The sequence below is a fragment of the Onychomys torridus genome, chromosome 8 (genome assembly GCF_903995425.1).
Source record: "Onychomys torridus chromosome 8, mOncTor1.1, whole genome shotgun sequence".
Taxonomy (NCBI): Eukaryota; Metazoa; Chordata; class Mammalia; order Rodentia; family Cricetidae; genus Onychomys; species Onychomys torridus.
In genome coordinates this window covers 92323955-92348734 of record NC_050450.1, presented here as the reverse complement: position 1 = coordinate 92348734, position 24780 = coordinate 92323955, and the positions used below count along the sequence as shown (strand labels likewise).

Below are 24780 nucleotides of genomic sequence, written 5' to 3'. Positions count from 1 at the left end.
TCCACATAATTGGATAAATTCTAATTATTCAAAAGTACATTTTTCTTTTCTAGATAAGTTACTAAGTTTAAAATGTAAAAACTGAAAATATGATTCTTGGGTAACCATGGTTGACCGACCTTTTTTTTCCTGCCATGTATGTTATCAATGGCTTGAACCATTTTCTTTGCTAACAGTTACATCATGTCATGTGATAGGTGTAATGTGATGTGTTGTTCTAAAAATAAGGCAAGGTAAAAATGCTTGTCCCCTGGAAATTTAAAAAAATGTATTATAAGTATGAGATAATGATCCTTAGTCATGGAATTCTGAATTGGATTTCCACTAGGTTTGGCCAACAAAGTGTACAGTTCTTTTGATCTTTAGAATATTTGGTGTGATTTGTTGTGACCTCAGAACTTGTGGTGGTTTGAATTTTATTTTTGAAGTGTGAACTACTTGGAAACATTAGCTGTCACATAAATTCTTAACATCTTTATTCTGGTGAAGTTATCTTTGATAACTACCACAGTTAAGTATATGTGAAGCAAATATTTATGATTTGTTTCTCTACACAATTAAGAGCCATCAGTTACATATTATAGATTTTGAGATAAATTGGAGTTTCGGTCCTTCCACCTATAGGAATCTAGAAACTGGGTTGCTGCATCTTTCCTGAAAATCTTATTCAGACCATTAGTATCTGACTTTCATGCTTTACCATAATGTTAAATTTGCAAAGCACTCTTTGATAACTTACTATCCTGTTGTGGAAAGGTCTGGAAGCTAGAAACAGTTTAATTTACTTGTGAACTTTTATCAAGCTGAGAAGAAAAGAATTTTGTATTTTTTTCTCCTTCAAACATTACCAATACCTGTTCATCTCTAGTAATGCTACACTATAATCAGTGTTTCTACAGTGTAGATCCTGGATTTTGTTGTTTGTTTGTTTGTTTTTGTTTTTTCTGAGGCAGAGTTTCTCTGTAGCCCTGACTGTTCTGGAACTAGCTCTGTAGATCAGGCTGGCCTAGAGCTCACAGAGATCTGTTTTGCCTCTGCCTTCCTAGTGCTGTGATTAAAGGTGTGTGCCACTATGCCCAGCTTGGATTTTGTTCGTTTGACCACAGATTTATTATTGTTGGTGGTGGTGTTGGTTTTTCAAGACAGGGTTTCTCTGTGTAACATAACAGCTCTAGCTGTCCTGGAACCAGCTTTGAACAAGCTAGTCTTGAACCCACAGAGATCCACCTGCCTCTGCCTCCACAGTGCTGGGACGAAAGGTGTGCACCACTATGCTTGGCATTAATCACTTTTAAAGTGAACAAATTTTAGGTTTGCTGTGTTTGATATGACCTGTTTCATGTATCTGCTAGCATATGGCCTTTGTGGTTGGTGATGCCTGTTTTCAAATGTATTTTAGTATTGAGTAGTTGTAGTTGTGAGTGAAATTGTTTCCTTATTTTAGAAAAAAATTGTTTGAAAACACTCTTTAAAACGTTAATCTATGCAGCATATAGAAAGCTTTGGGTTTAAATAGTAATCCTTACTTTTTCTTATTTGTGTGGGAGTTCCTAGGGATCATCTCCCCCACCACCCTTTTGTTGAGGCACTTAAGACAAAGAAATGGAAGTGACTTTCTTGAAACATTTTACGTGTATTATATATAATATATATTAAACATATATAAAAATACATTACTTCCAGTACCAAGACTCGTCTATTCCTTGATTTCGATGTAAAGGAATAGTGTAGATTAAGTATGTGGTAGTGATAATTAACAGTAATCCTCTGGTTATTTCTATGACTCACAATTCTTTCCTCAATGTACAAATAACATTAAAAAGATGTCGCTTCCTATCACCTCTGGCAGCCTTGAAATGCTGATGACCTCCACTTAGAGTGCTTTCCTAATTCATTTTGTGTTTAGTTGTCCACCCGAGTTTTGAGCTTACATTTTGGGGAATGGGAAGAACCAGTAAGAATCTCAGCACTCGGGAGGCAGAGCCACATGGATCTCTGTGAGTTCAAGGCCAGCCTGGTCTACACAGTGAGTTCCAGGAAAGCAAAGCTACACAGAGAAACCCTGTCTTGAAAAAGTCCTACTTTGTGATGAATTACTGTACTCTGTCTGTAAGCTCGTATGGAATTTATTAGGTTAGAAATATAAATATGTCTATTAAGGTTGAAAAATTATTCTTAATATAGATTTAAAGAAAATAAAAAAACAATAAAAGAAGACTTTTTTAGGTAAAGGAAATGATCCAAGTTTGTTTTGTACTAGATAGCAGGCCTGCTATTGTCTTTTTTTTTTTTTTTTTGAGACACCTGCACTGTATTCCATGCACTGTATTCCATAAAATGAACAAGGAAAGGACACTAATGTAAAATACCCTTCCTAAGACCAGAACAGCCTAACCAGTGAAGGAGGAGCTTATTTAAAATGAAGAAAGGATACAATGACAGGTCTTTTAAAATGAAACAGTGAAGATAATACTCTCGGATTTGTTTCTGTGTTTAGCTACAGGTCTGGCCTCTTGGATATAGGGTATTGGAAAAACTTAGGTAGATAATAGTTATGATTTACCAAAAAGCTTGGAATAGATTTTTTTCTTTATGTTAAGCTTTTCCTAACTTTTGATAGGGTAAAAGTAACCAACTTCCCATTGATAAAAAATAAACTTGAGAGCCAGGTGGAATGGCACAAAGCCCTTAATCCCTGCAGAGGCAGCTCGATCTCTGAGTTTGAGGCCAGCCTGATCTACATAGTAAGTTCCAGGATAGCCAGTGCTACATAATGAGACCATGTCTCAAGAACGAAAAACAAACTGGAGTAGTCTGCAAGAAAAATAATGATTATATATGAAGATTTTAAAGAATGTTTTAAGCTTTTAGGAACCAAGAGGCCTTTTCAAGATGAAGGGAACCTTTTTAAATTTTTTTCCAGGTTTTAAAAAACATTTATTTTTATTAGTTACGTGTATGTTTGTGTCTTTGTGTGGGTATGTGAGAGTGAGTGTAGATGACTTTGGAGGCCAGTGGCATTGGATCCCCTGCAACTGAAGTAATATAATAATATAGGTGGTTGTGAGCTGCCTGATATGGGTGCTGGGAACTGTCTAATCCATTTCTCTATTCCTCTTTTAAAAGTCTTCAATCTTCTGTTGGCTGCCACAGTTTGGCAAATGCTAATTTTTTAATAAAAGTTGCCTTTTTTTTTTTTTTGTGGTGCTAAACTGTAATGCCAACTCCAGAGTTCTTCAGAACATAGTCTGTTAGGCAGGCCTCCAACTCACTACGGCTAACTTAAGAACCTTGCATCAGCCTCCTGGGTGCTGGGCTTACAGGTGTATGACAACATGCCCTACATAAAAGTTATTTTCCACAAGTCTGCTTTTCTAAGATTTCAAACCAGCTTCATAGAATTTGAGCATTTGAATGACTTCTACCAAAGAATGATTTATGTAATTACTGGCTCTGAATTTGTTGTTGTTTAAATCTAGTTCTAAGTGTCCCCCTCACTCCCCAGGGTTTCTCTGTAAGCAGCTCTGGCTGTCCTGAAACTTGCTTTGTAGACCCAAGCTGGCCTCAAACTCCCAGAGATCCACCTGCCTCTGCTTCTGCTTCCGCCTGTGGAGGCACCGCCCTGCTAGTTCTAAGTTTTTGTATTTAAATTTCTTCTCTAATGGCTTCGGGGAAATGAAAAGTAGAGCTCAAATTCAGTGTAATTTTTGTTACCAAAAGTTGTTACTTGAACCAGGAATCTGAACTAAGGTTTTAGTTAAAAGTTTAAGTACAGTAGATTCTGTTCTTTAGAAAAAGTTGCTTCAGGGTCATGAACTTAATAATATCCCTCACCCTTTAATTTCTTTTCTTTTCTTTTCTTTTCTTTTCTTTTCTTTTCTTTTTTTTAATAGAGCAGTTTAAGGTCAGACCTGGTTAAATTCAGTTAGAGGGGAAATGTTGAGGAATAACAAGGTTGAGTAATTTGTTAAGATAAGAATGATACCCAGGTTCTCTACCTATTTGCTGTTTGGCCTTTGTTGACTGCCTGTTAGTACTCGAGAGTGTGAAGAGGGTCAGGGCTAGTTTCCAAGGGTTTCTAGTTTACTAGTGCAGGGATTTTATAGAATGTGTGCATGCATGTGTATTGTGTGGCAAGAGTGTAACTTAGTAGTAGAATGCTTGCTTAGCACTTGTGAGGTCCTGCAGGGTTCCCTAGCATGACACATGCACAAAGAAATATTTAAGTCTTGAAATTTTCACTAAGCTGTTTTTATGTGGAGAACAGAATATATGAAGACCTTAAGAAATGTATGTGTATATGTATATTTGTACATATGCAGGTTTTTTTGTAGTTGGTAATTTATTCCATACTATCTAGTCTTGGGCCTCTCAACAGAATAAAATAAGGCTATTAGTATTACTTTTTTAACATTTCTCTGGCATTGGAAAAATGGTTTTTTTTGTTTTGTTTTTTATGAGACTGTGTAGCCCTCGAAGTTCTGAAACTTGCTTTATAGACCAGGCTAGACTCCAGAGATCTGCCTGCCTCTGCCTCCAAAGTGCTGGGATTAAAGGCGTGAGCCACCACTACCCCAGCTTGGAAAACGTTTTTTGATCATTAATTCAATTTAAAGGGATAAAGAAGGTTTTGGTGGGATTTCTGGAATTTGACTTTAAATCGTTGGAAAATAACCCTTTTTTCAAATTTGCTTGGACTTTTCAAGAAGTTTCTAATTTTATGACTGTTCAAAACCACTAGGTTTGTTAGAGATACAAGTTCTCTCTCTGTGTGTGTGTCTGTGAGCTAAAAACTGGTAAGGAATTTGAATCATATTAGAGTAGAAACAGATGAACACTGTTAATAGTTTGACTATATAATCATTCTTAAAAAAACATTCTGGGGCTGAAGAGATGGCTCTGGAGTCAAGTGTACTTCCTGTTTTTGCAGAATCCTGGAGTTTGGTTCTCTGCATGCCTGTCAGGTGGCCTCACAACCACCTGTAAGTCCAGCTCCAGGGAATCCATCCAGTGCTGCCTTTTGGCCTCTGTGGGTGTACACAGACATCTTAAAATTTCTCACATTCTTCTCTTTCTCTGTTTTCTTGTCTTATGCATAAATTGGATTATACTTCTTAGATGGTTTTATGGTTTTAAAATTTAAGCTTTTTTTCCCCAGTGAGAAGATTGTGCATAGGTCTTCTGCACCTAAGAAAGTACTTCTGCTTGGTAATCCATAGAAGTATAGCTGCTAGATAAAAAGTTTGAGTAATTGCGGTTAAGATTTGGTAGACATGGTCTTCAAAGTATAATGTAGCCAAATTTAATAGTATAGTTCAAAGATTTTCCAAATGATTGTGGAGCATATTTCTAGTCCTCGCATTTAGGAGGTAGAGGCAGGTAGATAGCTGTTTCTAGACAGGTCAAGGCTATGTAGTGAAACCTCTGTCTTAAGCTTTCCAGTCTGGGTACAGGTATTTGGCTATGTGAATGAGTGGAATTTGAGATTGAGGTTTACCCTGTATTCAGTTAGTAAATACTTACTAGATTGTGTCACCTCATGATCACACATTTCCATTAACTTTCTCCTAGTAGATCTGCATCTGATTCTTTCAGTGTATTGGTATGCCATTCTGCTGGCATATGTGACTTGTAGGAAATAGATTTAACACAAATCATACTGTCTATTTAAGAAATGCATAGCCTAAGGAGTGATAGGATGGAATTTGTGAATTTATGTTATGCTGGCTGCTATTGCCCAGAGTGTCAGCAGCATAGAGATTATGAGGCTGGAAGGACAGATCTTTAACTCAACCTGGAAGGAATGAGGCATACTTGTATGACTTTGTTATTTGGAATTGAACCTTGAAAGAGTAGAACAAGTAGACATAAAGGAGGAGCATGAAAGGGCCTGGAATTTTGTATGTTCTGGTGAGTGTAGTGAGGGCAGAGTGTAGAGAGCTTCAGAAAATGATGAATGCTAAGGGAGTAGACAGGAAATTTGAAATTTATCCTTAGTCTAAGCACCACATAGTATTCAGATTTGATTTTCCTCCTTCCCTCTCTTGGTTTTGATAGAGTTATGATAATAGAGGCAAGATGGAAGCTTGTTGAGACTGGATAGAAAAAGGATGAAGAGCTGGAGGTTATTACTACTGCTGTCTTAATTATTGTACATAATGAGGTTCTGAAGGAAGGCCAGTGGCACTAAAGATATAGTGAATGGGATGATCATTCCGCCCACGGAACACCTTTCTGCTTTGCTTTTAAAAATTTAGATTGTTCTGCATTGCTTCTTTGTTTCAGGATGGAATTGCTTTTTGACCCACCTGTTTAGCTCAAGTGGGGTAAACAGATTGCATGTCCATTGCAATACTTTCAGGGTTCTTAAGCCTGTGAGTTGCTTACCTAGTGTCTTCATGAAGTGGAGTAAGCTGTGCCCACCCTTAGAATCAATCAGGATGTCTTCTGTCTTGAAACTTTCCTTAACTCTTTCAGATAAAACACAGAAAACTGTCTTCACACCTAATTTTTATCTTATTTTTAGCATTAAGGAGGTTGTACAATTTTTAGTGCTTCTTGTAGTCTTTATGATTTAGGCTTGACATTAGTAGACAAGTAGACATGTAAAGATGTGTTTGTATTAGAAGGTAAACCACTGATTGAAATTCATTCAGAATTCAGAATTCATTTACATAGGGAATATTTATTGAAGGGTAGAAATTGGTTTTGAGTTTGATGAAGTTTTTTTCTCTTTCTTTCTTTTTTGTGGCATAGGATGCTGGCTTGTATGGGCTGTTTGTGTAGTGCTGAATTCTACTTAGACCTGTTTCCTCTGCAAAGCCTACCCTGACTACTTCTCTGCCTGTATCTGAATCCCTGGATGTGTTTTCCTTTACAGGGTCCTGTTATCCTTTGTGGATGCTTAGTCCAGTGTTTGATTGATGTATGTATTTTAATAAATATGGATTGGAAATGACAGTTGGGTGTTCTCATTGACTTTTCTCTAAAGACTTAAAATTTAAGTTTTAAGGTCATGCAGTTAAGACCCTCCCATGTTAAACCTAGCCTTGAACGCTACTTAGTATAATAGTTGTAAGCTTGAGCCTGAGGCTAGAGATGGCTCAGCTGTTAAGAGCACTTCCTGTTTTTCTAGGGCTTGGTTTGGTTCCTAGCACCCACATGAGGCTACTCACAACTGTCTGGAACTTCAACTCCAGGGGATCTGACACCCTTTTCTGGCCTCCTTAGGCCCACAGGCACATAGGCAAATCCATATGTTCATGGATATATATATATAGTATGAGTTTTTTAAAAGAATGAGATTTTGCCTCTGCTACTTAGTAGTGTGACCTTGGGCAAATTGCTTATCTTGGAACAAGTTTTCCTCATTCATAAAATAAGGGCAGAAGGATTTACTAAACAATGTTAACTTGAAGATTAAATAAGAGTATATGTAAATAGAACATTGGCTGACAGTAAAGGGACGTTTTAACATTTCCGGTTGTGTGTGTGTGTTTAGGCACATATGTATGTACCATGGCATGTGGGTGTGCATGTACCGGTGTGAAAGGCAGAGGACTACTTGTGAAAGTTGGGTCTCTGCTTCCACCATTTTACTCCAGGGATCAAATTGAAGTCAGGCTTGGTAATAAGCCTGCTGAGTTCTCTCTGGCCCAATGAACAACACTCTTTGTGACCTATCCTCTAGTTACTATACTCTTAGTAATTATGAAACATTTTCAGTTAAGAGGCTCAGTTGTTATCATAGGAAAGTATTAAGGTGGTCAGACCCACATTTTTAAAATACTTTGTTACCTTTCTCTAGCATATTCCACAGTATATATGCATATATTTTTATCTTTAAGACTGGGGGTGGGGTAGCCCATGCCTTTAACCCCATCCCAGGATTTGGGAGGCAGAGGGAAGCAGATTTCTCTGAGTTCAAAGCCAGACTGGTCTATAAAGCTAGTTCCAGGACAGCCAGGGCTACACAGGGGGAAAAAAAAGTGTATCCTGTGGTGTAGCTTTTAGTTACTTGATCACAGGTCACTGTAGTTGCTGTCTTCCTGAAACTATAGTACATCATCTGATTTATTCCAGCTGCTCTTTGGGTCATCTTTCAAGTTCTTTGTCATTTGATTAGATTGTCTTTTAACAAACTAGTTTGTATTTGAAGGTGATCTTGGGAACTCTTAACTGTCTCCATGATGATACTTAATGATTATACTATCTATATAAAGTTTGTAAGCAGGTAAAAGAAACTATCAAGGAATTTGCTTTTCTTAGAATTAATAAATTGGCAGTTGGGGAACATTCAGAAGAGAAGTTCTGGTGGAGCTTCTGGAGATGAAGTTTTAGACTAAAAACATCTTCCAGGTAGAGGTAGTACTATAAGCAAAAATACCTAGTTGATGGTCTATGGGATGGGAGTTTCTAGGTCCATGATATCCTGATTGTTATTTTTAAGTTTCATTTTGAAGAACTTGAACTTGTGGGAAAAGCAGTGTAGCAACTTCAAGAGTGTGGAAGTGAGGCGATTAAAAAAGTAAAGCATAGGGGCCTGGAGAGATGGCTCAGCGATTAAAAGCATTGTCTGTTCTCCCAGAGGAACCGGGTTCAATTCCCAGCACCCACATGGCAGCTCACATCTGTTGGTAACTCCAGTTCAGAGGATCTGACACCCTCACACAGACATACATGCAGGTGAAACCAATGCACATAAAAACAAATCACTTAAAAAAAAAAAAGTAAAGCATAGTTTTTTTTTCAGGGCTGAAGTAACAGGAAGCTGTTAGGATAACCTAGGTGTGAGTACATGGGGGCTGGGCTGCACTGATAGGGTTAGTAATAGGATATGGCAAATGTGAGCCTGAGAAATAATAAATGAGAGAATTTGATCATAAAGAAGGTAAAATTAGCATGGATGAGAGCTTTCTCTGTATATTGTCTTTGTAAATATTATACTTTTGTATATACCATATATTTGAGTTTTATGTAGACTTCTGCCCTTTCACATTTCAGGTTTAAGCATTGAATATTTTGCTTTGATGACAACCTTAGAGTTGTAGTCATGTATTGATTAATGCTTGATCTCTAGATTTTTTTCCCCCTTTTTTCCTTTTTAACTTGTAAATCCATCTGTCCAATTGGTCTCTTCAATAACTCAGCTTACATTTGAGAAACTTAATGGTAATCCATTTGTTTGAAGCCTAAGTAAATGCTGGCCATTCATGATCACACATCAAGATTGCCTTTCCTGTTAATATGCTATATATTCAAGAACATTCTTCCTTTGTATTAATTGTGTTAGTATGTCCTGTTGTTTCCTAGAGCCTCGATTTTCATGTTATTTCCCCTCACTAGAAAAGAACATTTTCTTGTCCTTGTTTTTTCATACTGAAATTTTACTAAATGTTTAGAGCTCAACTAAAATCTTGTCAACTTTATATATACTTAGTTTCTAACCTCCCTGCACTTAAAAAAGTGTTTTTTAGTTTCATTTAAAATTTTTTTTGCTTTGTGTAGAGTAATGAGGTAATGTTGAGAAAGTCCTGTTAGTAGAGGCCCATTTGGGACAGTAGGATTTTCTTGATCCTGTTGTTTCTACAAGCTTGCTTCACAAAATTAATTTATGTCAGTGATAGCAGGTACCACACAGTTCTTTGTGCTTTTGTTTTTGTTTTTAGATTTATTTACTTACTATGTATGCAGTGTTCTGGCATGCATGCCAGAAGACAGTACCATATCTCGTTATAGATGGTTGTGAGCCACCATGTTGTTCCTGGGAATTGAACTCAGGACCTCTGGAAGAACAGCCAGTGCATTTAACCTCTGAGCCATCTCCTTAGCGCCCCCCCCCCCCCCCCCCCCCCCAAGTTCTTTGTTTTTGCTTTTTTTCTGAGACAGGGTCTCACTGTGTAGCTTTGGTTGGCCAAGAATAGAGATCTGCCTGCCTCTGCTTGCCAAGTGCTGGGATCAAAAGCATATATCACAATGCCCAACTGAGCCATCTGTTTTTATCAGATTGTATTCTACAATATGAGCTAAAAATAAACATACATCAGACTAGAATTCTGTGTATATAATTTGACCGTTATTTAGCTCCATCAATAAATTGAAAAATGTAATCTCAGCCCTAAATATACTGCTCAGGTTGTTATGAATGTTATAGTTAATTATAGCTTTCATTGCCTTGAATTCTTTTTTTTAATTATTTTTATTTTTTGTGCATTGGTGTTTGGCCTGCGTGTATGTCTGTGTGAGGGTGTCAGAAGCCCTGGCACTGGAGTTACAGACAATTGTGACTGCCATGTTGATGCTGAGACTTGAACGCAGTCTTCTCCAGCCCTATACCTTGATATCTTTGAAGAACAGTGATTTATCATAATCTTAAAGTATGTGTGAATGTTTTGCCTGTGTGTATGCCTGTGTCTCACTTGGATGCATGATGTGTGTGGAGGTCAGAAGAGGGTAATTGGATCTTCTTGAACTGGAGTTACAGTTAGTTGGTTTTGAGATGTGAGTGTGGGGAATCAAACCCAAGTCTTAAGGAAGGGCAGCCGCTACTTTTGACCAATAAGCCATCTCTCCAGCCCCAACTTTGTTTTATTTATTAAAGGATTTCTGGTCCCTTTTTCTCCTTTAATTAAAATGTTTATTATTGTGTGTGTGCATACAGTGTGTGGGGGTGGGTGGGCGGGTACACACGTGTTCCTTCCACCTTTACATTGATTCTGGGAATGAACTCTGATCAGTGCCTCTGAGCTAGCTGTCTTTTGGTTTCAGAGTGTTAAGTGGTGCTTTTGGGGATTTATAAGATTGAGATTGCTGTGATTGTTTTCATCAATATTCACTCAGTTTGTTAAATTTAAAGGGAGTGTACTGTGGTTGCTGGTTATGGTGGCACGGGCCTTTAATCCCAGTCTTTGGGAGGCAGAGGCCGGCTGATCTCTTGTGAGTTCAAGGCCAGGCTGGGCTACATAGTGAGTTACAGGACAGCCATAGCTGCATAGTTGAGAGTGTCTTGATTTAAAAAAAAAGGAAAGAAAGTGTACTATAATGTTTTGCTCTACTCGTATTTTTAGCTTCCTAAAACTTTCCTCTTTTATTTTGTCTCCATTTTATTGACAGTTAATACCTTTTTATAGTGTAGACATTACAAAAGACAAAATTATACTATCTACCTTATAAAAGAAAATGAGCTTCTAAATTGTATGTTTGTTTTTTGTTTAACAACATTTTTATATCAGTAAATATAGATAGCAATGCTATTCTATGTTGCATATATTCTTATTCCTTTATATGAATAGTTCATAATTTAAATTCTTGGGTCATCTCATTAGTCATCCTTTTAAAATTTAATCTAATTTTGGTGGGTCTGTGGTTAAGGGCACTTGTTGCTTTTGCAGCAGACATGGGTTAGGTCCCCCAGCACCCACATAGTGCCTCACAGCCAACTGTAACTCCAGTTCCAGGGAATCTGACATTCTGTTCTGACTTAGACATGCACGTGGTATACATACATGAAGCAAAACACTCATACACACGCAAAAAAAAATTAATTTTAGTTTTTGAGGCAAATTCTAATGTAGCCCAGACTGGGCTTAGACTTTCTATGCAATAGAGGTTGGCCTTGAACTTATGATCCTCCTGCTTCCACTGGTATACATAACCATACCTTGCTTTACAAGCCATATTCTGAAGTAATTTTTAAAAAATGTTAATACGTTATAAAAAAAAGTAAAACAAAATAGTCTTAAATTGAGGTATTTAATGGCAATTGTAACTAATGCAGTGAATTTGATAAGCTCCATATCCAGTGTTTTGGTGATTTCTTCTTATGTACATGAGTTCTTAGTATAATGATGATGTTTTAGCAGATTATTTGTTTTATAATGTGCGCGCATGCACACACATGCATTAAAAAAGTCTTATGTGGCTGGGCGGTGGTGGCGCACGCCTGTAATCCCAGCACTCGGGAGGCAGAGGCAGGTGGATCTCTGTGAGTTTGAGGCCAGCCTGGTCTACAGAGCTAGTCCAGGACAGACTCCAAAGCTACAGAGAAACCCCGTCTCTTAACAAAACCAAAAGACCTTAATTGGTTTCCCAGCAACCACCTAATTGCTTGAAACTCCAGCTTTAAAGGATCTGATGCCCTCTTCTGTCCTCTTTGGTCATCACCCACCCCACTCCCACATGTGCACACACATTTTTTTTCTCTTTTATAAAAAGTTCTGTGGAAACTTTTTTTAAAGTTCTTTTTGACACAGGGTCTCACTTTGTAGCCCTGGCTGACTTAGAACTCACTATGTAGAGGAGGTTGACCTCAAACTCAAAAGAGATCTGTCTTTCTTTTTGAGTGCTAGGATGAAGGGTGTGCACCACCACACTCAGTGAATTTATTTCTTACACATTAACCTTTGTGTCTAGATTAAAATAACCAAATATTAGCCAGGTAATAGGCTAAGTAAATGAAAATGTCTTATGTAATCATCACAGCAATCTTAAAAGGTAGGCAGTATAGGTCTATAACTAGATGAAGAAGCTGAGGGAACATAAGAGTTAAGTAATTGATAACAGGTGGTGATGTGACCATCAGGCCAGGATGTTACCCCAGACCTGCTCACTTGAGTTGTGAATATTTGCCCAAAGTGGAAATTATCTTCTCCTTTGGTTGAAGGATTTGTTTAGTGGATTCAAATTTCATGATCTCAGGAATCTAATCTTACTTTTTAAAAGTTTTTGAGAATTTAATGGAGGTATCAATCTGTAACTTCAGCACTGGGAAGGTGGGGGAGAGAAGGAACTCCTTCAAGTAGGAGGCCAGGCTGTGTGAGATAAAAATTAGTTCTTTTTATACCCTGTTACATTAAAATCTTTTGGCTTGTCTTGCAGTTGATTTTATCCATATGTGAATTTTCTAACAAACATTTATTTGGTCATGTGGTCACTCACAGAGCTTCTAAATGCTGAAACAACAGAAATTCATGTAGAAGTCACTACTCATCTTTTTTAAAAAGTTGGTTTAAGCTCTGCTTAGATTTTCAAAATACTGATTTTCACTTAAAACCCTGATTTTATCATTGCCAGCAAATATTATTAGTGATTTTCTCTGGAGTTTTACTTTGTTCATTTTACAAAGAAATTTGTTAATGACCCAGGTTTTTTTGAGATAATGGTCTAAGTATCTCAGTCTGGCATCAAACACTTTCATCTTGAGGCAGCCAGGCTGTATTCCTGTGCCTTGTATTTGTTTGAATAGTCATAGCTCATTTGTCTGTTCTGCCACATAGAGATAGTACTCCATGGGCTCGAGAGATGGTTCAGCAGTAAAGAGTTATTGCTGATTTTGCAGAAGACCCTGGTTCAGTTTCCAGTACCCATAACAGCAACTCAGCGATCTAGTTCCAGGGGATTTTTTCCTGTCTTCTGACCTCCTCTGGCATAAGCCATGCATGCAGTGCGCATACATACATATGCATATATGGAAGAAGAACATTCATACACATAAAATAAATCTTTATAAAAAGATGATATTTCAAGAAAAAGGCTGGTTAATCTTGGCAACTTCAAAGTAGCAGTGTTGGGGCTGGAGAGATGGTTTGGTGCTTAAGAGCACTGATTACTCTTCCAGAGGACTGGGGTTCTATTTCTAGTGCTCTGTAGTGGTTCACTACCATCACTCCAGGTCTAGGGCATACATGCCCTCTTCTAAACTCCTGAATTTTCCCTGAGATTCTATAAAGCTGAAATTTTTTACAGATACTTTATACTTTCCCTTTCAATACAGACTATTAAAAATGTACATGGGGATCAAGAGTTAATAAAATCCTGGAGGAACACCAATTTGTTATCACATACAAAATGGTCAGCTCTAAATACAAAGTAACATTACAGAGACTGAGCAGGTTATATTTGTGAATGAGACAATTAAAAAAAAAAAAAAAGAGGCCATGAATTTGAAAAAAGAGCAAGGAGGTGTATATGGGAGAGCTTGGAGGGAGGAAATCAGCTATTATTTAATTTTGTGACTGTGTGCATGTGGTCTCATGCTATAGTGCATGTGTGGAAATCAGGACAACTTGAAGGAATTGCTTAAACCTAGGTGGTCAGGTTTGATGGCAGGCATCTTTACTTGCTAGGCCATCTAACAGGCCCAAGAACATTTTAAATGTAACTGGCATTCTTTTTTAAGCTGCAAGTGGGGAATACTGTGACTATTTTCTTATTTGGTGCTATTGTATTGGTTTGTTTTAAGATACCAGCAGTTTTGCTTATTTTTGTTTTTGGACCCTCATTGCAAATGCTAACACAACTTGTAAAGAGCAGGGCCAATTTTTGTTGCTTTTTATTAAAATGATTTATTTTTATATTATGTGTGTATTTTGCTTGTATTTATGTCTGTGTGAAGGTGTCATTCCTTGGAGCTGGAGTTACAGATGTGAGAGTGCTAGGAATTAGCCGGGCGGTGGTGGCGCACGCCTTTAATCCCAGCACTCGGGAGGCAGAGGCAGGCGCATCTCTGTGAGTTCAAGGCCAGCCTGGTCTCCAAATCGAGTTCCAGGAAAGGAGCAAAGCTACACAAAGAAACCCTGTCTCAAAAGAGAGAGAGAGAGAGAGAACACGAGAGCGCTAGTAATTGAACTTGGGTCCTCTGGAAGAGCAGACATTGCTCTCAACTGCTGAGCCATCTCTCCAGCCCCCAATGTAATTTTTTTTAAAGGCAAATGGTATTTAGCATTACTGTGAAAACATTGACTTTCAGAAATGGTCTTTCAAGGCTGGTTAGGTGGCTCAGGCAAAAGCACACTTGCTGAATGTGCTGAATTCTGATGACCTGAATTCCATGTCTAGAATCTACTGTGAAGGAAAGAACCAATTTATAACAGTTCTCTGGCCATACTCACACCATAGGCATATGTATGCCTGCCTGCAAACACAAGTGTATACACACACCAGCAGCAGCAGCAGCCAAATAATTGGGGGTGGGTATTTTGAGATTCTCAGAGGTAAGTTATTGTGCTTTTAGGAATAGTTGGTATAGCCCTTTATATAGGTTTGCTTCCAGACCCAGATAGATGAATCAGGAATGCAGAAGCAGTTAATTGGGGTATATCGTTAAGAAAATGAGGCAGCACGAGAAAGGAAAAAGTTAATTGAAGGAAGGAAGTGAATTCTGGATTTCCAAGGATGAGAGGATTAGAAGTTGATTAGTGCAGCTCAGGGGGGAAAAAAAGGTTTTTTTTGTGGTCCTTATACTGTAGTAGTTGTTGCTAAGGAAGAAGAGGGTAGAATTACAATGCCAAGAATATTGGGAAAGGAAATTTCAACAAAGTCCACACTACCTAATGCTTAGGGGAAAGTCAGAATGGGACTGTTGATTTAGTAATAATTTGATAATGATATTACTAGTTAACTTTCCTAGAGTGCAGTAGTGGTAGAAACTGTAACTATTCTTTTGAAGTGTTTTGGGGGAAAGGGGAAAGAGTTATGTTGGGCTGTTAATTTAAAGACAGATTTACTCTGAAAATTGCCCAGTAGAAAAGGTGCTATGGGTTGGGGATTTAGCTCAGTGGTAGAGTGCTTGCCTAGCAAGGCCCTGGGTTCGATCCTCAGCTCAAAAAAAAAAAAAGAAAAAGGAAAAGAAAAGGTGCTATGTGCTATCTGAAAGAAAAGAAAATTAATGAAGCAAATTGATGTTCCAGTGTGATGTGGTTAACCTGATAATAACAATCTAAATTTGTGAGGAAGAAGCTAATGAAAACTGGATCCCTGGCCAGAAAAGTAACAGAGTCATGAGATTCAGCATAGACTCCATGAGAATAAGAATTTAACATTTAAAGAGGTTTTCTTTTTCTCCCCCTTCTTTTTGGTTTTTTGAGACAGGATTTCTCTTACATAGCCCTGGCTGTCCTGGAAGATCCTCCTGCCTCTGCCTCCCGAGTGCTGAGATTAAAGGCGTGTGCCACCAGCACCTGGCAAAGAGATTTTATTTTAAATGCAGGTAATTGTAACCATTTGTGATTATTTCAGAATGAGAATTTATTTTGACAAAATTGAATCTGTGGTTAACAAGTGACATAAAGGGTAAAGTTATTTTCTTGTGCAAAGATTGTGTTCCTCTCCTTCCCTAGGTGAAAGACACCGGAAGGCTCCAGAATGGTTCCATAGTTAATTCTCTTTCTCTTTTTTTTTTTTTTTTTTTGGAGGCAGAGTTTGGACAGTAGCCTCAAGTGGTGCTTCTGTTGAAAATGTGTGTTGTTTTTGAATGTGCTTGTATTTCTGACTTCCTTTTTTCTCTCTCTTTCAGTCTGTTCTCAGGGGAGGCAGTAAGGGGCCGTGGAGCTGGCCTCCGCACTGGGAGAGGCTGGACTTCCTGTCTCTCTGTGCTGAATGGCTGCGATGGCGCCCGCTCTCACTGACGCAGCAGCTGAAGCACACCACATCCGGTTCAAACTGGCTCCCCCATCCTCCACCTTGTCCCCCGGCAGTGCCGAAAATAACGGCAACGCCAATATCCTTATATCTGCCAACGGAACCAAAAGAAAAGCCATTGCTGCAGAGGATTCCGGTCTAGACTTCCGAAATAATCCTACCAAGGAAGACTTGGGAAAGCTGCAACCATTGGTGGCATCTTATCTCTGCTCTGATGTAACATCCGTTCCGGCAAAGGAGTCTTTGAAATTACAAGGAGTTTTCAGCAAGCAGACAGTCCTTAAATCTCATCCTCTTTTATCTCAGTCCTATGAACTCCGAGCTGAGCTGTTGGGAAGACAGCCAGTTTTGGAGTTTTCATTAGAAAATCTTAGAACCATGAATACAAGTGGTCAGACAGCTCTGCCACAAGCGCCTGTAAATGGGTTGGCTAAGAAATTGACTAAAAGTTCAACACATTCGGATCATGACAATTCCAGTTCCCTCAATGGGGGGAAACGGCCCCTCACTTCATCTGCTCTGCAGGGAGGTGAAGTGGGAGGATCTGACTGTGGGAACTTGAAGGGGGGTATGACCAATTGCACTCTTCCACATAGAAGCCTTGATACAGAACACACAACTCCATATAGCAATAATAGCACTGCAAACAAATCTTCTGTTAATTCCATGGAACAGCCGGCACTTCAAGGAAGCAGTAGGTTATCACCTGGTACAGACTCCAGCTCTAACATGACAAATGTTAAGTTAGAAGTCAAAAAGTCTCCTCTGTCTTCCATTCTTTTCAGTGCTTTAGACTCTGACACAAGGATAACAGCTTTACTGAGGCGGCAGGCTGATATTGAGATCCGTGCCCGCAGGTTACAGAAGCGATTACAGGTTGTGCAAGCCAAGCAAGTGGAGAGGCATTTACAGCACCAACTGGGTGGATTTTTGGAAAAGACATTGAGTAAACTGCCAAACTTGGAATCCTTGAGGTCTCGGAGCCAGTTGATGTTGACCCGAAAGGCTGAAGCTGCCTTGAGAAAAGCTGCCAATGAGACTACCACTTCAGAGGGACTTAGCAACTTCTTGAAGAGTGATTCAATTTCAGAAGAATTGGAGAGATTTACGGCTAGTGGCATAGCCAATCTGAGGTGCAGTGAGCAAGCATTTGATTCAGATGTCACGGACAGTAGTTCAGGAGGGGAGTCTGATATTGAAGAGGAAGAACTGACTCGAGCTGATCCTGAGCAGTGCCATGTACCCCTGTGAGTAGGACCCGTGATGATGCAGTCATTCTTGAAAAATGTTGGCAAGGTTTAAGTAGATCCCCATTTTGTTAAGAATATAGTTCTTGTATATTGACAACTAGATTGCATTAATATTTTCCTAGTTTTAGGTAAGTAAATGCATATAGCTGAAGTGGAAAAACGGAAGGCATTTCTGCTATAATATTGTGTTGCTGTGTGCTAAAAATTTTCCTTTTTAAGTCTTACTTGAAAGAAACTAGAAAACATAATTGAGTAGATTTCTTTTGAAACTGTAGAACATATTAAGCTTTAATGTGTGGCTTGACATTTTGTTGTTTCTAGGGAGTTGGGACAAGTGATGATGTAGTTAAATTGGTTGAAATTAATAGTGCTTTCCGTTGCACTTTCAGCATACCTGGTCTACCATTTTAATGAGAGTTTCTTTGTGTTGGAAAAGCAAACCTGTTTCCCTTTTGCTTTCAACTCTCTCAACAGTCAACATAGAGAACACATCCATGACCATAAATAGTTTGACATTGTCTATCTATCAGCAAGCAAGCAGTCACCTGTAGTGGATAGCAACTTAATTTTAATTCTGACACTTCTAGAAGTAATTGTGCCAGATCTCACAGTAGGAGGATATGGTCTTCAAGATAGCCCCCTTGCCCCCAGTACTGCTTCAGATTCCAGTTGCAAACCCCAGATTAAACCAATATTTTGTTGTTGTTGTTTTTTGTTTGTTTTGTTTTTCGAGACAGGGTTTCTCCCTGTAGTTTTGGTTCCTGTCCTGGAGACCAGGCTGGCCTCAAACTCACAGAGATCCACCTGGTTCTGCCTCCTATAAACCAATATTCTTAATTTGGTACTCATATTTGACTAATTTGACTGTGCAACTCAATACTCAGAAACAATGTCTTAATATTTACCGTATTTTGTTGTTGTAAATGGTATTACAAAGAAAACAGATGAATACATCCATATGGGTGAGATGTGAGGAAGGGAGGTGTAGAGATTCAGTGCCTTGTCTGGACTTTCTAGTCTCTAGGAACTTAAGAGTCCAACTATCCTGCCATTCTAGGCTCTGTCCTTTTTGTTTTTTATGGGGAAGTTTGGTTAGATAGGTCTGAAATCATGATTACCTAAGTTGTCACTGGTGATGATATTTATTCCCTTTCACGTCTGTTTGGTTTGTGAGAGCAAAAATTCCAGTGGTCTAAACATACCTTTGTCTTCCTGGTGACTCTACCTTCATCTTAAAGTTACTTCTGGATGCTAGCCAATCAGTTCAACCTTTGAAAAAGACTATCACTTTGGAGAGCCCAAGGATTTTAGTAGTTTGGTGCCAGGAGACAGAGACCAATATGTATTTTACAGTATCATGTTCTAAGGATTTTTTTAGATATTATTAAAAGTATATTGTAGCTTGGCAGTGGTGGCACACACTTTTAATCTCAGCACTCAGGAGGCAGAGGCAGGTGGCTCTCTGTGAGTTCAAGGCCAGCCAGGGCTATACAGAGAATCCTTATCTCAAACCTCCCCCCACACACACACACCAATTGTATTGTGAATTATGTATGTGCCTAGTACCTTTGGAGGTCAGAAGAGGACATGTGGAATCCCCTGGAATTGGAATTACAGACTGTTACGAGCTGCTATGTGTATATCAGGACACTGGGTTCTTTGTTAAGAACAGCAAGTGCTCATAGTCACTGAGCTGACTCTTAAAGCTCTTGCTCTTGTATTGTGAAACTGGTTGTCATGTACAGCATAGGCATCCTTTCTCAGTCTTCTGAGAATTACAGGTGTGTACCACCATACCCAGCTAGATAGGTTTTTCCTTTTTCAATTCACTTAATGTATTTTGCGTTTTAGATAGTTCTACTGTTTTCCAAATCTGTTAGTTTTTTCAAATAAAATACATAATCTTCTCAGGATAGCATACTACTCTTTATCTCTGGTCTCAAACTCAGAGATACTCGCCTGCCTCTGCCTCCTGAGTGCTAGGATTAAAGGCATGCTCCGCTACCATCCAGCTCGGCTATTTTTCTTTTTACATTTATATACTTAAGGAAACATACTTGAAGGTGACTAAATCTACCTTTACTTTTTTGGGGTGTGGGGAGAGTGCTTTTGAGACAGGTTTTCTCTGTTTCACAGCTCTGGGTGTCCTATAACTGGCTATGTGGACCAGGCTGGCCTTGAACTCAGAGAAATCTGCTTGCCTCTGCCTCCCGAGTACTGGGATTAAAGGCGTGTCCCCCCTGCCCAGCCTACCTTTACTCTTTGTGTGTTAGATTTGTGAGAACAGAGACTTTGGAAAGATGGGCTTTGTATTTGAAAGTAGATCTACTTCTTTTGCTAGAGATGTACAGTCTGCTTTACTAGACAAGGCTGAATATATAGAGATGCTTAAAAATAGTTTCTCCTTGATGCTAATAAAAAGGTGATTCATTTCCATTGGAGAGTTTGAGTGTTGAGATTGCTATGCTTTTAGTCAGTGAATTAGCTACTTCATTCAGTTTGTTTATGTTCTGGACATGGATAATACTATGTATCTGACAGGAAACTTTTAAGGGTCCATGCCTGTCTTCCAAACTTTTTTAAAAGGTATAACAGTCACTGCATTTGAAACATTGTAAATCATATGAACTTTGTTTATTTAATTTAAAAAAATGTTCAGCCAGCATGGTGTTTATACACTTAGTTCCAGCACTCAGGCAGAGGCAATCGGATTTCTGTGAGTTCAGGGCCAGCCTAGTCTATATAGTAAGTTCCAGAGCAGCCAGCTAGGGCTATATAGACTCTGTCATGCTTCCAAAATTTTAAAACAAACATCTTAATCTGTATGCTTACTGTGTTCAGGATATATTACATTGAAAGCGTTTTTGGGTTTTTGTAATTTTTGAGAGTATTTATTTATTTAGATTTTTTGAGACAGGTATCCTTTGTGTAGTTTTGGTGCTGGAATTAAAACGTGTACCACCAGCGACCATTAGGAGTATTTTAATCCAAGTGTGAAATCTCGAGTCAGAGGGCTGAGAACATGACTTAGTGGTTGAACATTTTTGTAGCATGCACAAAGGACCTGGATTCAATCCCGAGCACTCCTCACTCCCACATAAACAAACCACAACCAAAACCAAATTAACAACCTTCAAATAACAACAAAAACTTAAAGAACCCAAGGAGAGAACTTAATCTATAGGATAGTCTAGTCATTCAGACATATACAAGCTTCCGTTGGTTTGGAGTTTTGGAGGAGTGTATTCTTTTTTTTTTTTCTTCTTCAAGACAGGGTTTCTCTGTGCGGCCCTGGTTGTTCTTCTGGAACTAGCTCTGTAGACCAGACTGACCTCAAACTCAAGAGATTCACCTGCCTCTTAGTTTGCAATACTGGGATTAAAGAGATGCACCACCACCACCTGCCTGGCAAGGATTGCACTTTTGGTGGTGGTGGTGGGGAGATAGGGTCCTTCTTTTCCTACCCTGAGTGCTGAGATAACAGGTGATGGATGCTACTGTGCCTTATGAGTTTCTGAGAGCACTAGGGACAAGTACACACTACCAGCTGAGCTACTTCCCAGCCCAAAGGAGTATCCTTTTAAGCTTCCTTCCTGGATTCATTTTGTTTTTCTGTTCTTGTTTCATGCTTTAGTTTTGGGCTTAATTTATGCTAACCTGTATTTTATTTGTGTAGTAGCCTTCTGAAAACTATTTCAAATCAGTTACCTCCAGATAAACTTGCTGGTATGCAATTCGAGGCAGTGAAGCCCTTTGAATTTTCTTGATTGTGGTGGAACTTGTGTAATAGAGTGGCTTTCTAAAGTTTTGTAGGTCTTGTGGTTTGGTTGTTTGTTTTTTAAAGTACTCTGAAATGCTGTATATTATAGTTCCTCTTTGAAATTAAAGATGCAGAGATGCTGCTGCCAAAAGTGGCAGTCACATTGTTTTGTTATTTTTCTATGCTTTCATTTCCACAGTGATAAGGTAGAAGAAAACTCAGCCAGAGGGACTAAGTTGTCATCTCTGATAAATCATCTGTTGGGTGGAGGTGGTTGTGGATATGAACAAAATACATTGTATAAATTCTCAAAGAACTAAAAACAAAAAGACACAAAAAATACTGGCTCTAGGACTAAGTATGATTACTTTAAAAAAAAAAAAAGTAGTCCATTGAAGCTATTGTGTTTCTTGGTATTTGATTTGCTCAACATCTTAAATTTAAGACCTCTTCCTTTTCTGTGATCTGTGTGTGAGACAGACACCTCCTCCCAATTCTCTCCTCTTTTTTTCTTTTTCCTTTTTTGTTTTTGTTGTTGTTTTTGGTTTTGGTTTTTCAAGACAGGGTTTCTCTGTATAACAGCCCTGGCTATCCTATAACTCACTCTGTAGACCAGGCTGGCCTCAAACTCAAAGAGATCCACCTGCCTCTGCCTCCCAAGTGCAGGGATTAAAGGTGTATGCCATCACTGCCCAGCTCCCTTTTTTATTTTTTCACAGCTACTGTAAATTTCTTAATGCTTGTATGATTCTGAAGGAAGTTAGTTAAAGGAATTTTGGGTGTTAACTGCTGCAGATGTGGCTGCTGTTATGAATTGTAATATAAATATCTTTGTTTTGCAGTGGTCTTAGGCGACTCCTATGAAAGGATCGCTTGACCCTGAAGGGGTTGGGAACCAAGATTGAGAACCACTGATGTAGAGACACCCTGTCTCAAAGTTTTTTCTTGCAAATCTAGTTACTACACAAGAGCTTGAAAGGTATGAAGGAACATTGAAGGATATTCTGGTTGTTTTTCATCTATTTAGTTTGCATTTCTGTCATTTCAGTGCCAAAGTTAGGTTTATGATCAACTCTTGATGCTTATTTTTGTTGTCTTAGTTTTTTTTTTTTTCTTTTGCAAGCATCAGAACACCTGATAGAAGAAGTAGAGTTTATTTTCTTAGAATTTGTGAAATGATTTCTAATGAGTGAGGAATACTCACTGTTGAGAATTAATTTTTGTCGTTTTAGGCTTGAGTTCCTCACTTAACACAGATTGCACCTTTTTCGTTGTTGCTAACTTGTTTTGTAATTATTGGGTCAGACCTACATATCTGGGAAAGGCTGTCTTTACTATTCAGCAGTGATATCCTTGCACTTTGATGTATGTGCTGAAGGGCCTGGTTACTTAACTTTGATTACTTGGATTTCAATAGGGAGTCAGCCTGAGCCTTAGGGAGTCGCTGTCAGAGCTGGAGTAGGCCTCTTGGTTCTCTCAAGAGTCAGCCAGCCTGGTGATCTGTATTGTGTGCTTATAGTAACTGTTTAGTGTTGGTGTGTGTTCGCCTGCAGAAATGAAATAATCGGTGTATAAGATTATGTATGCTGTTTTGAGATGAAGAGGAGGGTGGGGTACAGTAAGAATAATGACAAAGATCTTTTTCCAGATGAAAATATTTTCACTTCATAATGCTGCTTGTTGGAATGATAAGATTTGGGGGGAAAAATCTACCTAATAAAAACTATCATTTAATCTCTTCCTTCCCCAAAAAGCAAAATGATAAAATAATTTGCTTTCTGTCTTGTATTTTTTGGTAAGTACATATTTTAAAACTCTGTGTATGTGTGTGGGTTTGTGCACATGAGTACGTAGAGTTCTGCAGAGAACAGATTAGGTTACTGGATCCCCAGGATCTGGAGTTATAGATAGTTATGAGCAGCCTGGTGTGGGTGCTGAGAACTCAGCTTGGGTCCTCTGCAGTAGCAGTGATCACTCTTTAATGGCTGAGCTCTCTCTAGCTTCCCCCTACCTTTTATTGTTTTTGTTTATGTAGCCATGGCTACATATGTAGACCAGGATGAACTCAAAACTCAAGAGTTTCTGCCTCTGCTTGTATCAAAAGCATGGGCAAAAGTTTTTTTCCCTCCAGAAATAGACTTTTATTTTTTAAAAGACTGATAGAGATGTAAGGCCCTTGCCGGACTGTGGTGGCACACTCCTTTAATCCCAGCACTCAGATCTCTGTGAGTTTGAGGCCTACGGAGTTCCAGGACAGCCAAGGCTACACAGAGAAACCCTGTCTCAAAAAGAACAAAAACAAAATAATAATGATAATAATAATAAAAAAGAAACCCGAGGCCCTTAGGCTTGATCCCCTAGTACTGAAAAACATACAAACAAAAGTAAAACTATGACATTGTAAATATTGATATATATAGAAGATCCATCCATATCAGCACAACTTCATGTCTGCTTTTTAAATCTGTGAAGAAAGCATAGTTTACCCTTTCATCGATATATTTGCCTTTTATAAGCTTTTAGTCTGAGGTCAAAAAGCTTGGTGTCCAGGGTTTATATAAATGTCCAATTGGGTGTGAAAATAGTTTTCTTTTTAAATTGACACTCTCCCAGGAGATTTTCTTTTCTAAGTAGTCTTTTTTTTTTTTTTCCCCAAGACAGGGTTTCTCTGTAGCTTTGGAGCCTGCCCTGGACTAGCTCTGTAGACTAGGCTGGCCTCGAACTCACAGAGATCCACCTGCCTCTGCCTCCCGAGTGCTGGGATTACTGGTGTGCGGCCGGCTCTAAGTATTCTTTAAGCACCCCTGTGCATAGTGGATTTTGCAAGGTCCTTATTCAGAAGGGTGGTAGGACAGGCCTATGTAAGATGAAAACAGGATGAAGCTTTCTTAAGATTCATTTGGTTCTAACCATGTGTATATGAAGTTCATGTGTAAATACATTCATGGAAGAAATTTGGCTTGGAAGGGTAAGTAGAAAAGTTAATTTTGTATTTGTAGAAAATTTGCTTAGTGTAGTTAATGGTTCTCCATTTTGAGAATTCTTAAGACTTTGTTGTAATGATAACCTATCAGGAAGTGGGTTCTGCATTCTAGAGTTTTGAAATACAGTGTGATTTAAAAAATTAAGTGCAACCTCAATGATGAAGCATGTATGTGTATATTATATATATGGTTTTATATTTTATTTTGATTTTTGAGGCATTGTCTCTGAATCTGTTCTAGAATGGGGATTAAAGATGTGTGCTACCACACCTGGTACTATAGTTTTTATATATTTTAAAAAATATTTATTTTATGTGAATGAGTGTTTTCGCTCTATATATGTCTGTACCATATATGAACCTGTGTCTGG

The 24780-nt window shown here is 38.5% G+C and overlaps 1 protein-coding gene across 8 annotated transcripts in view; it reads left to right on the top strand.

Annotated features, from left to right (window-relative positions):
- The window catches only part of Kansl1 (KAT8 regulatory NSL complex subunit 1), a 138079-nt gene that overhangs the window by 28432 nt on the left and 84867 nt on the right, over positions 1-24780 (top strand). For all 8 annotated transcript variants that reach the window (XM_036195440.1, XM_036195439.1, XM_036195438.1 and 5 more), the window contains one exon: positions 16292-17663. In XM_036195440.1, coding sequence (XP_036051333.1) covers positions 16375-17663 — 1289 coding nt within the window. In that variant the 5' untranslated portion in view covers positions 16292-16374. The remainder of the gene's footprint in view (positions 1-16291; positions 17664-24780) is intronic.